The following is a 21,541-nucleotide window of genomic DNA, read 5'->3' as shown; positions in this document are numbered from 1 at the left end:
CATTCTGTCGACGTACATCATCGTGCGCTGGTCGGGAAGTGGTTAAAGTGTCACTAAACCCGCTGTTGCATGTCTCCTGTGCCCTTTCAACCTTTTGGTATAATGCGTCTCGTTTTTGCCATATGTCATATTGAGAGGAACCGCTTATGAATTTCGGTCATTATGCCTATGGTGGATACCTCTTGATGTCACTACTTTAACAGATCCCTACCAAATTGGTCTATATTGGAAGTCATGGTTGTGTGTACCTTTCCTTGGGTGCGTTACACCAAAAGCTTGGTTGACTCATCAGGCATACACCTAGCTGGGTTCAACCTGTCCGGTAAGCCTCTTTCCTTACGGTGGTGGATTATCTACAGACAACCATTTCAGTCACATTATTCTTTGCCATATTATATGGACTATATGCACTTTATATGCACTAACACCGTTGGTTTGCTTACATTTTTCATTATTGTTGGGCAATCTTAATTTGTTGTGTATTTATCTGCACATTTATATATTGTATACATTTTTGGGAAATAATCTCATTGTTTATTTCATTTTTTATCAGCGCTGCACTATATTACTTTATTCTTTTGATATAATGCGTCTTAGTGAACCCCCTGTTTTCTGTATTTTCCCAAGCAAACAGACATGACCACCATCCTTGCATCCTTAGCTCCACAGCTCGACTGTACCTCGAAAGCCTGTATTCTGTTTATTTAGAGTACTTAACAATAGAGCTTGATGGTTTCACAATCAGCCAATCAAGCACAGTCATTCCTTCAAACAGGAGGAGTTAGACAAATCTCAACCAATGAACAATCTCTAGGGGAGTCCATGGGCATGTCTGGGCAGGGGCAGTGTGTAGGATTTCCCGCCCCCTGTACCTGTAAGCCATGCTCTCCGGAAAGACAAAGGAAGCCGCATGGCTGGCCTTGAAATCATGGACTCTTTCCCTGACCATAACAATTCAAAGACTACCATTTTCACCGCTGGCGTGAATCCTTATTCTGCATGGTTCAGAGAACAACACATACCCGGATTATACTTCCATTCCCCAGAATGGGAGATTATCTGATTGAACATGCCATAGCTTCCCTACATGTTGATCAGACACACACAAACGTACATCCCTCATAATCGATAATGTCTTTGCAGAGTGAACACGTCCCCCCAAGACGATCGTCTGTGCATTGCACAGCGGCCCTTTGCTGGCGGACATATCCCCACTCTGCAAACACTTCTCTGGATCCTCAAGAAGCTTTCCACTACCAAAACGGGTCTCAATCAGCATCAGTCTGCCCCAGTCCGCTCTTTAGAGCGGGATGCAGGAGAACTAACACTGGACGTCACTGTGACAATACATATTAAATACATCTTAATAAAATTTCCACAACACTACATCATAAAAAACTATCAATAAATGGTATATTACATGCTGTTCATACTTGGTCACTATGAGAATTTTTTTCTGCATTCTGCATAAATACTGGTTGATCCTGCTGCTCTCTATCGCCTCCTTCTGTCCATGTCCCCAATTGAGCTAGGGACTGTGCAGCAATGGTGGTAACTCCTGCATATGCTCAGTTTTCTGTGAGTTTCTATGCTGAGCAAATCTTCCCTATCACATGTGAGCAGCTCATGTGACTATAGGGTGACACATGTGGGGGTATACACAATGGTAAATGACAGACTTCTCCCTCCCTCCCTCCTCCATGTCCACTAACAAGCTAAACACAATGAGGGCAGCATATTACATGTAGATTAATGGAGGCTTCGCCTCCCTCATATTCTATAAATTATTTATTTAAGGTATGCAATAAGACGCAACAGCATGTCAAAACAAACCGGTCAATGAAATCCAAATATAAACAAAAATACAACTAGACCAGGTATCAATGGTTATTGATGAAATAAAAGATAAGGTTCCACCACTACAATATAAAGTATCTGTAAACTGTGGGCTGTAGCCTCTACAACAAATATATCCTGTATCCGGTTTTGTAGTGTGGTGGAAAACTAACATAGAAACTTAATAGTCATGGACATACCAGGAGAGAAGAAAACAGACGCTATCTAGCAGGCACCAAACCACTGCAAGGTATGGAGCAAGACATAGACCCCACACAATATAAGTTTCTCTGTCCCACCCTCATAGTAGCTGCATATTGAGTGACTTTTCTTCTTATTGGGGGAAAAAGATGGTACCCCAGGTGTCAAAAACGGAAAATACAAGAATAAAGAAAACTCGAAGTGAGAACAGGGAGGAAGGTGTTTCGGCAGAGTCGGCGGCACGAGACGTTGTTAGCTTAGGAAAAGGTCAAATAGTCATCCGAGAGCCCAAACATGTCCGAGTATAGCCCACGTTTGTTATGTTCCTCCATCCTATCCCTTAGGATAGCCGTTATGGCTTCCATCTGTTGAATGGCGTTCACCCTGGCAAACCATTGTTGCACCATTGGTGAAGCTTGCTGTTTCCACATGCTGGGAACGCATGCCCTAGCTGCATTTAATAGATGCTTCAACAGGGATTTACGATATCTCTTGATGGACATCGGGGTCATGTTCAAAAGCACTGCAGCCGGGTTATCCAAAATGGAGACATCTGTAAGTTTGTAAACATTCTTCAGAACCCGTTGCCAGAATGGGGTAAGCCACGGGCAATCCCCGAAGATGTGGAGTAGTGTGCCTGTCTGGAAACCACAGCTCCAGAAAAGTGGGCTATGTCCAGGGAAAATAGATGCCAACACAGCCGGTGTCCTGTACCAGCGTGTCAAGATTTTAGATGTGATCTCCTGGTATTTGCTACACAGGGAAGACTTGTGAGCAAAGAAGAGTATACTGTTCTTTTGGTCTTCCGAAAATGAAATATGAAGATCTCATTCCCACTTACTCAAATACATTGGGTCAGATTGAGAAGTGGCTGCAAGTAAAATTCCGTAGGAGTAGGATAGAGATATCCATAAGGGCTCGTCTCCCAGACAGAGGTCTTCAAATGAGGTAGGTTGTCAGCGAAAACGATCAAGGTTTGCGAGGGCCTGAAGAAACTGGGCCAGTTGTAAAATCTTCCACTTTCCTAATGCCAATGAATTAATGGCAGGATATAAGACGGATGGATTGACCCACTCGGAAGGGCCCTCCCTCTTAGTCTAAGCCCTTGTACACACGGTCGGAGATTCCGACAACCAAATCCGTCGGAGTAATTCCGACGGATTAATTCCAGAAGAGGTCCGGAAGTGATGTTGCATACACACGGTCGGACTAAGCCCTTGTACACACGGTCGGAGAATCTGTCGGAATGAGTCTTATCGGACCGTGTCGTCAGATAATCCGACTGTGTGTGGTATGCATCGGACTGATTCCGTCCGAATCTCCGTCCGACCCAATTTTCCAACATGTTGGAAATATTTCCCGACCAACTGGGCCGGACGGACCTAATCCGATCATGTGTAGAGCATTTTCATCGGACCAAGTGCCACGCATGCTCAGATCAAATTCCTACATCAAAGCTATTGGCTACTAGTCTGAATGTAGTCCCATCGTAACGAAATTACGTCATCACGTTCTGAAAGATCGGATTTTTCGCCAACTTGGCCCGACCGTGTGTATGCAACAGTTTCGGAAACAATCCATCGGACTAAATCCGACGGGCAAAATCCGACGGATTTGGTTGGCAAAATCTCCGACCGTGTGTACGTGGGCTAAGTTGTCGGAAAATCCGATTGTACATAACGTGATGACGTTATTTCATTACGACGGGACTACGTTGGTCTAGGAATTTGATCTGAGCATGCGTGGCACTTTGTCCGTCGGAGTAGGCTACACATGATCGAAGTATGTCCGATCGGAGCATTTTGTCGGAAAATTTTACCAGAAAGTTGGAAAAGTTGGTACGTCGGATATTCCGACGGAAATAGTCCGATGGAGACCACACACAGTCGGAATATCCTACAAAACGGTCCGATAGGACACATTCCGTCGGAATCTCCGACCGTGTGTACAAGGGCTAAGACTCAGGCTGGAGGGGAGTGACACAGCCTGTGACTGGCAGAAATCCACCCACACCAAGTTATTTCCAAAAAAGTATAAACATTCGATTTTCAATATATATTTGTATGACAATTTAAAACAGTTTATTGATATTAAAGTGGAAGTAAACCCTCCTATCGTTTTTAGTGAAGTAATCTGCCATCTTGGCCTCTGTTTAATCTACAGCTGCCATGATGCTGCACATGTGATCAGTTGGAACACCAGCCATTGGATGGTTTGACAGTTTGGTTAAGAGCACAACCAATGGGAGTGTTACATTTCTGGCACGTGCCGGAAGGGTAATTGTTTCATGGATGGGTTTACTTCCACTTTAATTATTTATTTTTACTCTCTATTCCAAAGGCTATTTTTTTTATTTTGAACATGTGACCAGTAGTAGAGGACTAGACGCTCCTTCTGCTTATGTTTCCCTGCAGACAGGCTGGGAGAGATGTGGTCATGTGACAGCTGTATATCGATTAGGAAAGAGGTACTTTGATTTTTTTTTTTTCTTTTTTTATTAATCATCATAGCATACAGAAATAGAAGGGGCAATGTGAATTAAACAGAGTGTGTTTAGTATCATGTTAACTTATATATATCATATAGTGACATTTCATTCATGTCTCCGCACAGCAGTGTGGTCACATGTGGTGTCATCCAGTCGCTGCGTAAAATTGCAGACTTGCTGTATTCTTCTGCATTCATCACTGCACGCCACACCAACATCATGGTGTGAATGAGGCACATAGAAAAAATTTACTATATGACCTGCATTTATGCAGTGTAGAAAAGAAGCACCTCTGCTTTTTAGGGTACAATACCATCTATGTCTGCTAAAAAGCAAAGATGTCACGCCTCTTTTACTCCGGTGGCAGACTTTACTGCCTCTGAAAAGTATCTGTGGTGAATCGCTTTTCAGACTGTGGTTGACAGTTGGATCACAGGAAATCAGAAGGTTATACTTCCGTCTCCTGCACTTTTTTCTATCCCAGTGAGTATATTTAATTGAACTACTGACGCGCAACTATCATAGCCCCATTTGACGCATAGTTGCTGCGTAGTCCTATTGACTTCAAGTGAAATTAAAGGAATATATATAAAACCTGTTATACTTGCCTGCTCTGTGTAATGGTTTTGCATAGAGAAGCCTCATAGAGGAGCCTCGATTCTCCTCTTCTTGTGTCCCCTGCCGGCCCCCCTGGCCCATCCTCTTCTCCGAGTGCCCCCATAATAAGCTGTTGGCTATGGGAGCACCCGTGTGTGTGTCTGTAAGACATACAGAACGGGGCTCGGTCCTGCTTCCTCCTCACTGGCTGTGAGCTGTAATAGACAGCAGTGCGAACAAGTGTCTCTCTCCGCCAATCAGAAGGCAGAGACCCGGGGAAGAGCAGGCGCTTTCATGCACATCACTGGATCGCGATCAGGATCGGGTAAGTATTGGGGGGGAGTCTGTGGGGGAAATGCATGAAGATAACAAGCCTTCAGCCTTTTACAACCACCTTGAGTGGGTGAGTATGCCAAGGTTAAATGGCCACTCAGTGAATTTAAACTTTGCAGCCACATGATGTTTATTTGCCCCTTCGGCCATCATCGAAGTTGGCGGTGGGTGGTCAGGGGATGGTAAAAATGTGAATTGGCAGTTTTTTTTTAATCAATCCTCTGCTGCCAGTATGAACAAACCCTTCGATACTTGGGGACATATAACAGTGATTGTGACATTCACCAAAGATGATCTCCTGGTATGCCTCCCTGGTGCATGTGTTTTAAATGAGGATTCAGGTACAATAAATATTTGGTGAATGCCACATTGACTCCTTTGCAAATATGCCCCTTGCCCCCTTGCTGGCAAGTGCTTGTTACTTTTGTTATTTTACTATAATTATTCTATCTGTACTGCACAACCTGGGAATTATTGATAAACTGGTGTGTGTATGTATGTATGTATGTATGTATATATATATGTGTGTATGTATGTGTGTGTGTGTGTGTGTGTGTGTGTGCATGTATATGTATGTGTGTGTGTGTGTATATATATATATATATATATATATATATATATATATATATCTGTATCTCTATCTCCTTCTACAAAACTAGGCATACTGGTATTTGAGGCAGCAGAAGCAACAGGAGTTTACCGTAACTGCATTTATCTTTCAAGACTGCTTGTTAAGTTAGTTTCCATGGAAACCGTTGCAGTGGTACACTTCCTAATTATCATTCATACAGATCATAAACATTTATAGTTCAGAAAAGCAGTGTCTTCTACATTTGTATTCTGAGAAACCTAATATAGTAACGTATTTAAAAAAAAAAAAAAATTGTATTTTGTATTTTTGTTAGATGTGGGTATTACTGTCCTTTGTGCAGTGCAGACTCATTTTCAGCTACAATGAACATTGTGGGGGAATTCATCAAAACTGGAGCAGACAGAATCTGGAGCAGCTGTGCACGGCAACTGGTCATTTTTATCTTCAGCTTAAAGGGGTTGTAAAGATAAATGTTTTTTCACCTTAATGCATTCTATGCATTAAGGTAAAAAAAGATCTGACAGTCCCGGTGCCCCCAGCCCCCCCGTTTTTACTTACCTGACCCCTCGAAAGTCCCGCGCTCGCCCCCAACATCCTCTTTGCCGCTCAGCCTGGCAGCTGATTGGCTGGAGTGGGTGGATTGAAAGCAGCACAGCCATTGGCCCGCGCTGCTGTCAATCACATCCAATGACGCGGCGCGCCGGGGGTGGGGCAGCGTGATACAGCGAGTTTTGATGAACAGGAGCGCACCCACAGGTGCTTCTCGCCTGCGGGAGGAAGCAGAGACAGCCACCAAGGGACCCCAGAAGAGCAGGTTCGGGGCCACTCTGTGCAAAACGAGCTGCACAGTGGAGGTAAGTATAACATGTTTGTTATTTAAAAAAAAAAAAAAAAAATTACTTTACAATCCCTTTAAGGCCCCTTTCACACAGACTGTCCTTTTAAGGTCCGCCTGTCAGTTTTTTAGGCGGACCTGAACGGACTCTCCATAGAGGTTTATGGAGGGACGGATGTCAGAGGTGACATGTCTGCTGACATCTGACCTTCTCTGATCCGAAAAAGTGTGACGGAGGAAAAAAACTACTTTTCCATCCGTCTGAGGATCAGATCGGGTGACGATGGACTCTACGGTCTGTCCTCATCCGATCCCCCATAGGGGAGAGCGGCGCTCTGACAGGTCCGTCTCTGCAGTGTGCAGAGACGGACCTATAATCTTCCTGCTCAGCGGGGATCGATGGTGCGATCCTCCGCTGAGCAGAGTGGGCTCCGTACACGGACACGTCCGTGTGAAGGAGACCTTATTGGTGAAAGCTGGACTCCATCTTTTGATATACTCCACATAGTTTGTTTGGGCCAGCTTGGCCCAAATAAACTATGTCCCTCACTAACATGAGTCCGCTGAATGTGCGGTATAAACTGTATGTAGCTGAGGTTGCATACTGCATACAGCGTTGTGTTCCGGGTGCAAACCGAGACTTCCAGTCTCATGCCTGGAACACAGTAGAGTCTATCAAAGCGACGCTCAGACATTCGGAGAAAGCAATTTATTCTATCAATGAATACAAAGCGTCCTCTGATTGGTTGAGTCAGAGAAGGGGGCTGATGATGTCACACCCTCTGACACAGCCAGAGAAAGCTTTGTATTCATTGATAGACTACATTGCTTTCTCTGAATGGCTGAGCGTCACTGTGATGGACTCTACTGTGTTCCAAGTGAGACAGGAGGTCTAAGCTCGAACCCGGAATGCAGAGCGGTATGCTGTATGTGGCCTCGGCTACATAAAATTTATACCGCACATCCAGCGGCTTCACATGTTAGTGAGGGACATGGTTTGGGCCAAGCTGGCCCAAACAAACTATGTAAGGTATGTCAAAAGATGGAGTTCAGCTTTACACTTTGAAAATGAAAGATAGAAGCTGATGCTTCTATTCTAGCTGGTTGCTACACACAGCTGCTCCAGATTCTGTCTGCTCCAACTTTGATCATTTCCCCTCTGTATGTTGGGAGAAAAGCATTGCACCAAGTAATGGCCCATTTCTGGTGTTCAGGTTTTGCTTTCATTATGCAAAGGACCAAAACCATGCAGAAATAAAAAATGAAGTACTGTTTTTTGTTTTTTGCTTTTAACTACTAAAACTATTTAAAGTGGCGTTCCGCCCTCCACAGCAGAAAATGAAAAGTCAACAGCTACACATACTGTAGCTGCTGACTTTTAATATTGGGACACTTACCTGTCCTGGAATCCAGCAATGTTGGAACTCTAGCCGATGTTTCTGTTGGTTCTTGGGTGCTGCTGCTGCCATTGCCTGTAAGGGAAACCGGCAGTGAATCCTTGCGGCTTCACAGCTGGTTGGCGACTGTGCATGTGCGAAGCGCGCTGTACTTTCTGAATGGCCCGGCAGGGGGGTGTGGGGTGGGGGGGGGGGTGGCCCAACTTCTGAGTGACCTCACCGTGGCGAGGTCTCTCCAAAGCGGGGACAGGTACCTGTCAAAAATGTGGCACAGGAGAGGGGAGAGTCAGCTAAGCGGAGCTTCCACTTTTGGGGGGAACTCCGTTTTAAGTTTCTTTGTGTCATTTAGCAAAAACACAGCCTGAAGCTGTACTCAATTTTTAAAATCCAGCCATTTATGTAAAAGAAGACTGAACTGGAAACAGCAACATATACTGCATAGTCCCCGGCAACTATTTGTTTAATTGATTCTTAGCTCAGTCCAGTTTTTAATTCTTGTTTTTTCCAGCCTGATGAAGGGTGACTTTCGAAATCTGTTGGAACATCCCTGCAGACTTCACATGAACATATTTCAGGATTTAAAAAATATATATTTTTTTGAAGCCCATGGTTCAGTTTTAAAGTGATACTAAGGCTTTATTTTTAAGAATTTAATTTAAGAACCTCCAGAATTACACGTGTGTGTGTGTGTGTGTGTGTGTGTGTGTGTGTGTGTATATGTATGTATGTATATATATATATATATATATATATATATATATATATATATATATATATATATATATATATATATAATGAGAGAGAGAGAAAGAGAGAGAGAGTGCAAAATCTGTTGCAGCTCTACATAGTAGTTAATCGGCTTCTAACTTCAGCTTGTTCAATTAAGCTTTGACAAAAAAAACTGGAAGCTGATTGGTTTCTATGCAGAACTGCAACAAATTTTGCACTCTCCAGTTTTAGTACATCAACCCCTAATTCTGCTTCCTTGAATGTTTGTATTTATCCTTAGGTGGCTGGGTGGGTGTCACTTTTAAGTAGCCACGCCTAAAGAAGACACCTATGTATGCACAAATACAAGAATGTCAACATCAATTCACATATCAAAAATCGGGGACTGCAGATCCACTTCCGTCTGCTGTGTAAGTTAATTTTGGCCATGCTGTCAAATAGATGATCACCTACCTATCTATAGATTTCTCTCAGCCCTTGGCAGTAGGTAAGATCTTGGGAGTTATTAAAGGCCTAGGGATTGTTTGAGCAATATGTTGTGTAGTGGCCATAACCCGTTTCAGGGCGGCCTTAACTGAATGGGCTTACCGATTACCTTCTCTTGGCCTCCTCCTCCGTGTCTAGGGGTTCCCAGGGTTGGTACCCAACGACTTGTACACTGACACAGATGAATTCCTTTTAAAAAGGTTTATTTTGCAGCAGAACTTTCACAAACACAGTCTCTTAGGGAACAGAGGGCACGGGTGAAGAACTCGGGCACCTTGAACCGCAGGTTTAACAAAGTCTCTATTTCCACCCAGAGAGTAGCCACTCGCAGCTGGGTACTTCAAGGCTGAACAGATCTCTAGCCAGAGATCATGGCAGTCAGCACGTTGACTCAAAACTTGAACAATCAACCGAGGGTGAACAGGAACCTTTTTCCACCGTTCCTGGAATGTTTCCCGCTTCCTCGATGGTACTGGAAAAGTGTGAATTTGTCAATGTCCTTCCCAACTCAGTAACCAGGCACTTCTCAGGATGCCACTTGCCGGCCCTCCTCCGAAAATTCTTCCCCCGGTCACTTCCACGAGCTGTGGCGTCCCTCCAAGCCGAGAGCACACCCGGACACTGTGAATCCTCCCTCAGTTTACTGCGCCCCGGACCAGCCGGTTCTGAGACTCGGGAACAGACAAATTCCTACCCCAGACCAGGCATGTCTATCAGGGGCCACTGACAGGAACATGTTGCGGGGTGTCGAACACTCACCCCTCACAGGGCTACACCGGTCCTGGAACCAGAACAGACCACACGGGTCTCATGAACAACTCCGGAAACAGAAGGCGTGACCCACACCTGCTTAAGTACCCCCTCCCAGACTCCTTAATGGGCCCCGGCAGTCCCGCTGATTGGCTTTCTGATTATTCTAAAGAAAAAAAGCATTTTTATTTACCTTAATTGGTCGCCTGACACTGCAGCCCCGAACTGTCCCCTCTTGTATTTCCTTCCTGGAAGGGTCCTTGTTCAGGTGTCCACATCAGTGCTTGCATGATGTGGGCACTACCTGTGGCATGTCCAGCAGCTGGGTGCCCTCAGGATCCAGAAGAGGTCTTCATCATCACAGGTGACTGATGAGTTCAGGACGGTGCTCTATCAGTGATTTCCCCCACCTATCCAGAACCAGCGGCAGCTGGAGGAGGTGCTTAAGTGATTATAATAGCCTTCACCAGGTAAAGATGAAAAAATGCTTGGTACCATAGGTTAGAGGTGGGTGGGAGGAAAGTTTAGTGAAAACATTTTAGCCTGAAGTGGGGCCTTGAGCCCCAGCCCCTCTCAGTACCAAGTCCTGCCATAAAGTCATTTATGTGTCATATGTAAGAGGAATGCAAGGCAACAGGAACCCAGGAATCGAGTTGAAAACTAAAACCGCTACTAGGAAATTATACCTACACTTTATCACATTGGGAAACCTTTCTGCAAGTTCAGATTTACTTTAATTAAGAAGGCCTGAAGTTGTGTAATATCCGTAAAATATTTTAGTGGTTTTCTTTATATAGCGCCCACAGTTTACGCAGCGCTTTACAACACAAGGGTAAACAGTACAATTACAATACAATTCAATACAGTAGGAATCAGAGGGCCCTGCTTTTAAGAGCTTACAATTTAAGAGGGAGGCTTAAGAGATGTAAGAGGTAATGACTGTGGGGGCTGGGCTGATGGAGAAAATAAATGTGCAGTTGTTAGGTGGTGGTCAGATGGGCTTCTCTTAAGAGATGATTTTTCAGGGATCGTCTGAAAGTGGACAGAGTAGGAGATAGTCAGACAGATTGGGGTAGAGAGTTCCAGAGAAAGTGAGAGGCTCTGCAGACGTCCTGGAGGTGGGCGTCGGATGAGGTGACCAGGTAGCTAGAGCCGGGGGTCTTGGGAGACGCAGGAGGTCTTGGAGGACATCTGTTATCATGAATGCATATAAAAACGTGGGGCTTACAAAAGGTTCTGACTGTAATTACCAGCTCCAAATGTCTGAGCAGGGGAGTTGTGTGCCTTGAGTGTCTTATATCCAATGTTGAGAAGGGATAACGCAAGAGCTGGAAGGAGGAAGAACAGAAAAGCAGGGGTTTGGCTTGCCACTGGCTATCTGGTTCTATGGACACATGTAGGTGTCGTCGGGAAAACGCATGCACGGTTGGCTCTATAGGTCCCACTAAGTGGATGGAGCCACTCGAAAACAGGATTTAGTGAGGAGACAATTTTTACAGATAGAAGGCAAAGCAAGCAAAGGCTTAAAAAGAAAACACAACAAAAATGCTAAGTGCTGAGGTCTGTAGCACTAAAGCCTGGTACACACTAATGCCCTGTACACACGGTCGGACTTTCCAATGACAAAATCCGTCGGAACGAATTGTGGGCCAAACTTGTCTAGCATACACACGGTCGCACAGAGTTGTCGGAAAATCCGTTCGTTTTGAACGCGGTGACTATAAACGGCCAGTAGACAATAGTTTTCATCTTGTAATTTATTCTGAGCATGAGTGGCACTTTGTCCGTCGGAAATTGTCTACACATGATCGGAATTTAAATGATCGGATTCTGTTGTCGGAAAATCTTGGATCCAGCTCTCAAACTTTGTGTGTCGGAAATTCAGACGGAAAAAAGTTTGATGGAGCCCACACACGATCAGATTTTCAGACAACGCGATCTGATTGCACATTTTCCGTCGGAAAGTCTGACCGTGTGTACAGGGCATATGAGTTTTTTCCTGGGTTGAATGAAAAAAAGCTGTCGGCTCCGTTCAGAGCCGCTGTACTATGCTAAGTTAGCATAGCATTCTCCTCTGCTAAGCTGTTGTGTTTTGACAGGGGGATTGCCCCCCCCCCCCCCCACCACCACCACCACCAGAACCCTCTGATCAGCACTCTCTACCATTGACTTAGTGCATTGATCAAGAGTTGGCTGGCTTCTGTCGGACAGACTGACATACACACGGGCCAAACGTCAGCTTGTTTTTTTTTTTTCTTTAACCGGGCGATGTCTTCTGACATTCGGCCCGTGTGTACATGGCTTAAGGCTTAGTTCACACCAAGCATCTTGTATAGGGCAACCCATTAATTTCAGTGGTTTTCCCTACCTTCGAGAAACCTGAAAGAAGTCCCTGAGTCCTCTCCTAAAATATGACACCATGTAGTTTGATGTGCATAAATGTGCGCATTTGCAGAAGTTTTGGGGGTGCCATTAACAATTAATAACACCAGCACACGTCTGCTAAATGGCAGCACATTTCTAGGTGTGTCGGTAAAACGTGCAATTTTGTGCACATTTCCAATATGTAGTAGTGTGAACCTAGCCTAACTGATTGTTACATTTGTGGGTTTAGGACATCTAAGGACTGGTAAGCTGCAATATATTACAGTCTTGGTTTAGATATCCTATAACCAATAGAATGTAAACCCTAAGTTATGGTTAGCAGGTACATAAAAAATCTGAAAAGAAGCAAATCTAGCACAAACAGTGGCGGCCTGTCCATTAGGGGAGCGGCGCTCCATGCGTCCGGTCCCTAATCTACATACCGGACGCATGGATTCCAATGGTTTTTTTTTTCAGAAGCACATGATTCGAGCCCGGAGACTTCAAAAAGGGTGAGCTTGGGGCGCAGAGCCCACCCAGTTGTGACATTAGCAAATTAATATTCACTACTGTCTTCCTGTTTTTCCTCCCAGTCAATCAGGAAGCAGGTCATGAGTCCCAATTGGCCGGGAGTCCTAACTCCTGATTGGGTGGGAGTCCTAACTCCTGATTGGGTGGGAGTCCTAACTCCTGATTGGGCGCGAGTCCTAACTCCTGATTGGGCGCGAGTCCTAACTCCTGATTGGGCGCGAGTCCTAACTCCTGATTGGGCGCGAGTCCTAACTCCTGATTGGGCGCGAGTCCTAACTCCTGATTGGGCGCGAGTCCTAACTCCTGATTGGCCCGGGAGGAGAAGCGACCACCAGGTCTCTGGAGGAGACGTAGGGGGGGAGCCGCCACCTGGATGGGGTAAGTGCACGGGCTGGCGGGGGATAGGCGATCGATAAAGCGATGGGGGGAGGGGGCAATCATGCGAGCGTGTGTATGTTAGGGTGTCTGGCTGGACGCGGGCTGCCCTCCCAAGAAAACAGAACACCAGCCGCCGCTGATGACAAAGTATGTAGGTTTTTTCTATTTTTAGATTAAACAGCCCTTTTTATTAATTCCAGGCCCGGTTAATACCATTAACAGTATATTATTAAAGCCTTAAAGAATACAGAGCTCAGAAAGAAAAATATCAATATTATTTCTTCCTCTAAGTGTCTCCAGTTGATTTACTGACTTGGCTTTCTGTAAGGAAATTGGTAATTTATAACAGCAGAGGAAGGGTTTGGAGGTCAGGAAAATATGTAGGTCACTTAGCTCAGTAATTGATACTTGGCGTTGGTTTGCAGTGCAGGTGGTACAGGGTGCTGTGAGGTATTGAAGGCCACTGACTGGAGGGGGAGCTGGAATACTAATATAAACACACTGATGCTATAAGATGACAAAAATAACAGGTACCAGAGCCTGTGTATAAAATAGGATGGTTATAATTAAAGTGGCGGTCTTCAGGTCATGCAGTTCTAATCGGATAACCAAAGCCAAAATCGCCAAAGGAGAATTTCTTGTGTTTTTTTTTCTTGCCAACTGTAAAAATGTGGCAAAGTCAAGGCCTGCAGCGGGCACGATCATGATACACCGTCAATGCAGGAAACTATATTATGGCTTTTATGTGAAATAGTGGGCATAGTTGGCATTCTTGAAAAGTGTCTATGACAGATCCAGGGGCTGGTATTAACAGAGGACTGAAGATTTAAAGTGGTTGTAAACCCTTAGGCCGCGTACACACGAGAGGATTGTCCGCCCAACTAAGTCCGTCAGACAATCCGACAGACAGTCCATCCTACTTTCGAATGAACAGACTTGACCACACACGATGAACAGACAGTCCGCCGAAAGCTTGCGCGATGACGTGTACAGCACGTACGACGGGACTAGAAATACGACGTCCAATACACTGCAATGCAACCTTTCGCCATGTAAATCCTTTCTGAGCATGCGCCATACTTAGTCCGTCGAACTAGCCTACTCACGAGCGGACTGTCCACTGAAACCAAGTTTGGACGGACAATATTACGGAAATTCCGAAAGACTTGGTCCGCCAGACTGTCCGCCGAAAAAGTCCGCTGAAGCCCACACACAAGTCCGTCAGACAGTCCGCCCGTGTGTACGCGTGTGTACGCGGCCTTACAAACCACTTTGACCTACAGGTAAGCCTAGATTAAGGCTTACCTGTAGGTCCAAGAAATATCTCCTAAACCTATACGGTTTAGGAGATATTTGCCTGAAGACAGGCACCGCTGTCTACGGCGCATGCGCCGTAGACAGCGACGCGCAGGCGCACTGAGCGCGGCATTTCCAACAATGGATCTGCCGCGCGTGTCGGCTCCCGTGCGCATGTGCGTGAGTGACGTCATCGCGGCTCCGCCAAATGACAGCGGCGGAGCTGCGAGACGCCACCAGCAAGATGGATGCGGCGGACTACAGGTGACAGCGGCGACTTCGCTGGCTCCTGTGTCAGGTAAGTGACACATAATGGGCTACTATGCGATGCATAGTAGTCCATTATGCTTTGCCTTTGCAGGGAATGAAAGAGGAAGTAAACTCATCAGGGTTTACTTCCTCTTTAAACAAAGAAAGTAGCCATCAGCACAAAGGATACTTGTTACTCAACATAAGTACCATCCCTTGTACAGGGGGTCCCCTACTTACAAATATCCGACTTACAAAGGACTCCTACTTACAAACGGACAGAGACAACAGGAAGTGAGAGGAAATTTACCCCTAGGAAGGGAAATAAACTCTTGTAAGAATTAATATGGGAAAGTGTCTCCACTGATGCTTTATCACCAGTCCATGTTTCCCTAACAGCCCAAAATCTTCAAAATCCAATTGCCATTGGGACAGAAAATGAGGTGAAATCTTCTGAACAAGGGCACAGACAGCTAAACAAATGTTGCAGGGGTGTTAACCCTTCCCTATGCTATCCAAAAAGCTTAAAAATAGATTTTTTGGCTGGAGCTACACTTCAAAAATGTACCTGTTCCGACTTACAAACGGATTCAACTTAAGAACAAACCTACAGTCCCTATCTTGTTTGTACCCGGGGACAGCCTGTACTGATTTAAGAAAAATAATTAACTTCGCTTTTAACTAAATGAAGGTGTAATCATAAAACAATTTGTTAAAAAGGAACTCCATGTTTTGTGCCAGATGTTTGGGAGGTTTATGGTGGAAGGTACTTTTTAGCTCTCGTGTCCTTTATTTTGCTGCCAAGGTCTGGTTCTCCATGTTGTTCTCTTGCTGTTCTAAGGCTGTGGCAGGGCACAAGGTTAGTAATATTATTCTTTCTACCCTACAGCACAAAGGCATGTCCTGACGTACATGGAAGATGCCCTCACCCAACTTATAGAGCACAAAGATGACACTGAGCACAGTGACGTTGCCAGGTTTTTCTCTGACTAGTAAGTATTTCCACTGGTATTGTATAGACAGATAAAATTAGTTTATTGTACATTAATTTATCATGTCATGTTGATTTTGTATTTAATTCTTCAAAATGATTGCAAGAATGCTTATAGTTTAGTGCAGTGGTCTCCAAACTGTGGCCCGGGGGCCGGCCACGTCCCTTTGCTTGCTTTTTGCTGGCCCTCGGGGCATTATTCCCCCCCACGGTCAGTAACATTGGGGCATAGTTCCTGCAACTGACACCAACAATGGAGCATTATTCCTCCCACTGACACCAATGCTGGGGCACCATTCCCCCAACTGATACCAATGAATGGGGCACCTTTTACTCCAACTGACATTAATGACTGGGCACTATTCCTCCCACTGACACCAATGACTGGGTACTATTACTCTCCCTAATACTAATGATGGAGCATGGTTTACTGCCACTGGCCACAGTCCGGCCCCCCTAAAGTCTGAAGGACAGTAAACCGGCATTTGTTTAGAAAGTTTGGAGACCCCTGGTTTAGTGTACTCCTGCCTGACATACAAGGCTCAATTTTATCTTGTTCAGCTCATAGGACCAATTGAGATGATCAAAATGAAAGCTACTTTTCATGTAACTTTATTAAAGGTGGACAAAGCATACGGCACATCCAACCTACGACTGCCCCTCTTTGATGTTTCCCCCAACACAGGCTTGATCACACTTCTGTAATCAAAATATTAAGAAAGAAGAGAGAAAACCAACCAATGAGAAATCTTGACAGCTCTGACCATATCCCAAACGTATTAAAGAACTTGGAGAAAATGCCCCAAGGGATAGTACGGGTAAGAAAATTGACAAGATATTGAGAACAATGGTGCTAGAAAAGTATAAAAATCTATACATTTTATTCAGTTGCTAAATACAAAATGATATAGACAATAAACATCTAAAAACATTGGAATAGAACACATACAAATATGATGTAACAAGCTGCTAAATGTAGAGACACACAGATATTCTAGACATAAAGTCGAATGTAAGTGGTGGTTGCAACAATTCCCAAAATCCCAGAGATTTGTTGCGACCACCACTTACATTCGACTTTATGTCTAGAATATCCGTGTGTCTCTACATTTAGCAGCTGATAAATCATATTTGTATGTGTTCTATTACAATGTTTTTACATGTTTATTGTCTATATCATTTTGTATTTAGCTACTGAATAAAATGTATATATTTTTATACTTTTATAGCATCATTGTTGTCAATATATTGTCAATTTTCTTACCTGCACTATCCCTTGGGGAATTTTCTCCAAGTTCTACAATTCTGTAATCAAGCCCATGATGGGTGAGCTGCATTCACACTTGAGCGTAGCGTTTTCAAGCGTTTTTTGCGGCGTTTTTTACCGCGATTTGCGGCGTTTTTTACCGCGATTCGCTGCGTTTTTTACTGCGTTTTGTCGCGAATTTGTGCAGGGCAAAGGGTCACCGATGTTAAAAGAAGAAAAACGCCCAAATCAACCCGATTCGCACCCCATCTCCATTGAGAATAATGGATTTTTTCCCCTCCAGCGTTTTGTAGCTTCAGGCGTCAAGCTACAAAACGCTCAGTTGTGAATGGGGTCTTAGTGAGGGGCGGCGGGGATGCAGAGTAGTTTGTCCAGCTTTTAATGAAGTTCAATGTGATCTGAAATCCATCTGTGTGGGCTTCTTGCTTTCTTGTTTGGGTGCTGACCTAACATAGATCCGCAAACTAAAGTTTTTGCGGTGATAAATTGTCATACAGGCTTGAAAGGATTACATCTCTTTAAAAACATTTCACGTACTTATAACTATGGGTTTGCTGCCATCGTTTTGCTGTCTCTTGTGGAATGTGGCAAGGGTAGCATAGCTAGAAGACATGCCATGATTTTGCTATGCCAATGGACATCAGCTGGTTATAGCTGCAGGCATGGCTGACAACACAGGAGGCTGCAAGGCAAGGCTGACAACACTGCTTGGGATTTCATTGCAGCATAGGTGGTTAGCTTACTACAGGAAGCTAGGACCTCCTGAATCTCTGGCAGGATCAAAAGTTATTTTGTACCAGCAGCAGTTTTAAAGGGCAAAGCTTGTTGAAATATGCATGTATAACAAAGACATACACTGAATGTGTTTTATTTTTTCCCCCCCAAGGCATATACCCTAAAGAGGTTTAAAACGCCCTGTTGGGGGAGAGTTTCATTATAGAGAATGCAGAAGGTTAAACACTTTGTAGTTGGTTTCCACAATGGCTGCAGTAGGAGGCAGGACTAGGTAGTTCTGATGAGGACATCTTGTCGGAGCAGCTGAGAGACATCAAAAGCTAGTAGAAGTTTCAGTCCCGAAGCATCAAAACAAAAATGTCAGTGTTGGTTCTGAGATGGAAGAACTCTTCATGAATGTAATAAAGGTTCCCCTTGGAAACCGGGAAAGAAAACTTTAGCTAGAGTAGCCTGGCAGATGTCCACAGCAGCTTAATTACTCACTTAACATACAGGTTTATAATTGGCTGTTCTGAGCAGATCAGATCTATTATTTCTATATAATTCCACTGGAGCTTGTACTGTATTCTCCTTTCTCTCATCACCCGATTACTCTCCACCAAACGTATTGTATTAAACATGTTCCATTTCATCGTTTGGCACCTTTTGCCAACTGCAGCTACCAAGTTACTGTTGGCATTTCTTTTTTTTTTTGTCTCTCATCTCTGTGCTGAACATTTGAAACCAAGCTTCCGTATGCCCTGTAGGGCCCGCTCCCCCTTCTCTGGAGCCCATCTCTGTGACGGCAGGATTCCAGGTCACTTGTTTGATGTTCTCATTCATGTGCCTTCACCTTCAGGGCATTGGAAACATTTAACAATCTGCAGTTTACACGCTACACAAAAAAAGAAAAAAAGGACCCTTTGTTCTGCATTTGCTCCTGAACTTGGGAGGAAGTTGAAGTGGTTGATCTTTTTAGAACTTTGGAAAGACCCCTGACATTGATGACAACTATAATGGATTCTGATTAAAAAAAGATTGACAGATTGCTTTTTATTAGTATTTATAATATCGGCTCCTTTTTACTACATACCCCATGCCATCAATAACAGGTGCTGTTATTGTGATCCCTAAATTGGGTTGGATAGGTGATTACTGTGAGCTAGTAGCTTTGCTGGGTGCCCCAGTTTGATGGCACAACCTGTACTGGGGGGAGATTACTAGAGGGTAGAATAGAACGTAATGAGTTTTTGTGGGAGGTAGTATGCAGCCCATAGTCCCATAGCTACCTGTACACATAGAAATCCATGCAGAAGCCTCAGTCTTTGTTTCTTCACAAGGTTCCCAATCTGGAATAGATTAAGCGATCCATGTTGTCTATTCTTTCAGATATGTATACAGTGGTGCTGATGCTCATATTATTCAGTGCACAATGGGTACATCCATTTACCAAGAACCATATACATGTAACATCACAGCCCTCAAAAGCTATTCCTCTTCCACCTGCACCGTTTAATATCCCAATTGAGGTCTGTCAGCTGTTCTAGATCGATTGGTGAGTGGTTATTGCATGCTGTGTTGCTGCTGCATAGATTTTAAAGTGGTTGTGAACCTTAAACATGATAAATGAACAAAGCATATCCCTCTGTAGTGTGTGCTTGTTTCCATTAAGAGCACTAAGTGTCATTTCTGGACACCAAGAGAAAAAAAGGTGACATGGGAGGGATCACCAGCTGATTAACAGCATTAGCTCTGTTCCTGTGTGCTGTGTGGAGGGGTGTGTGACTCTTCCCTTCAATCTGCTCTGAGCTCTACACACTGAGAATATAACTCCAGCTCTCCGCCCCATTTTTTCTGACAGCTCAGACAAGGTTTATAAATTGTGGACTTTGAATGGATGTAGAGAAGAGAAGACTGTAGATAAACAGGTACAACTTATATAGGAGGTTTTGTTTCATCTGTGTATCACCTGAGTCCAGTCACTTCACCAGGTGTATGTAAGGCACTCAACAAACTTCAGGAATATTAAAAATACACCAGAACCCAGCGCCCTATGGAATATTCTTTTATAACAAAAATCTGAGTACGGATACCATGAAGAGATTACTCCTCACTCACCTACAGCAGCTATTATAAATGAAATGACTATAGTATACAATGTGGTTGATTAAAGAATCAAACCCTAACAGCGCTCAATACATAAATCTAAAAAATTCCTCAGATCTCTCTTATAGGTCATAGAAAGTGAAAAACACTTTTAAAATAAGCGATCTAATTCAGAACGCTACTAATCACATTATAAGCATCACACTTATCACATGCTAGTAAGAGTCCATAATTGAAGATGCTAGCGGTAGAAGTGTCAGCGAAGAGGTGCCATCCACCGTGGAGATATATTTCAATCACAAGGAGTAACAGTCCTACACCATCACCATTTCCACCTTTGTGGAATCCCCCATGGCTGGCCGCTTACCAGAACAGTACTGTAAACAGGCTTGATATATTAGATCTTTCAATCTTTCTGCTCCTCCAGGTCTCTTTACTCATCCACTCTGACCAACCAAGTCTCCTCATTAAGCGTCAACATGCAAGGATACACAAGGGATCTGATATAGTGTTATACCCTTTATTGCAATTTCACCTTCCCCCCCTTACAAATTGCGCTTACATCAACACAAAGATAAAATCGGCATAAAAAGCGTGTCAGCACAGCTTAATCACAGTCTCACCAACGATCGATTTTTCCTCTATGCGATCCGCTGGATGAGTCCTGGGAATCGTTCGCTGCTACCGACCGCGTACCTTCCGTGGTCACGCACTGACGCGTTTCGTGCTTACGTCTTCAGAGGGCGTGCATGTGCAGGTGAAATTGCAATAAAGGGTATAACACTATATCAGATCCCTTGTGTATCCTCGCATGTTGACGCTTAATGAGGAGACTTTGTCGGTGAGTGGATGAATAAAGAGACCTGGAGGAGCAGAAAGATTGAAAGATCTAATATATAAAACGTGTTTGCAGTACTGTTCTGGTAAGCGGCCAGCCATGGGGGATTCCACAAAGGTGGAAATGGTGATGGTGTAGGACTGTTACTCCTTGAGATTGAAATATATCTCCACGGTGGATGGCACCTCTTCGCTGACACTTCTACCGCTAGCATCTTCAATTATGGACTCTTACTAGCATGTGATAAGTGTGATGCTTATAATGTGATTAGTAGCGTTCTGAATTAGATCACTTATTTTAAAAGTGTTTTTCACTTTCTATGACCTATAAGAGAGATCTGAGGAATTTTTTTGATTTATATATTGAGCGCTGTTAGTGTTTGATTCTTTAATCAACCACATTGTATACTATAGGTGTATGTAAGGGTTTATAACCAATTTTTCTAGAATAGGAATGCAAAAAATCATCCAACTGGGGCACTTTTTTCCAGTGACATTTTGGAGAGCCTTCCATTCATTTTCTGTTGTGTATACAGGACATCAAAGGTAATTCTCTCCCCCCCC

General features: G+C 44.0%; 1 protein-coding gene across 3 annotated transcripts in view; it reads left to right on the top strand.

The window, feature by feature from the left end:
• Positions 1–21,541, top strand: part of CSTPP1 (centriolar satellite-associated tubulin polyglutamylase complex regulator 1) — a 235,373-nt gene that overhangs the window by 64,410 nt on the left and 149,422 nt on the right. For all 3 annotated transcript variants that reach the window (XM_077461248.1, XM_077461257.1, XM_077461266.1), the window contains exon 2: positions 15,952–16,054. In XM_077461248.1, coding sequence (XP_077317374.1) covers positions 15,952–16,054 — 103 coding nt within the window. The remainder of the gene's footprint in view (positions 1–15,951; positions 16,055–21,541) is intronic.

The sequence above is a fragment of the Lithobates pipiens genome, unplaced genomic scaffold, assembly GCF_037356315.1.
Source record: "Lithobates pipiens isolate NorthernLeopardFrog02 unplaced genomic scaffold, aLitPip1_a1.2 Scaffold_10, whole genome shotgun sequence".
Lineage (NCBI taxonomy): Eukaryota > Metazoa > Chordata > Amphibia > Anura > Ranidae > Lithobates > Lithobates pipiens.
This window is presented reverse-complemented; position numbering and strand designations above follow the sequence as displayed.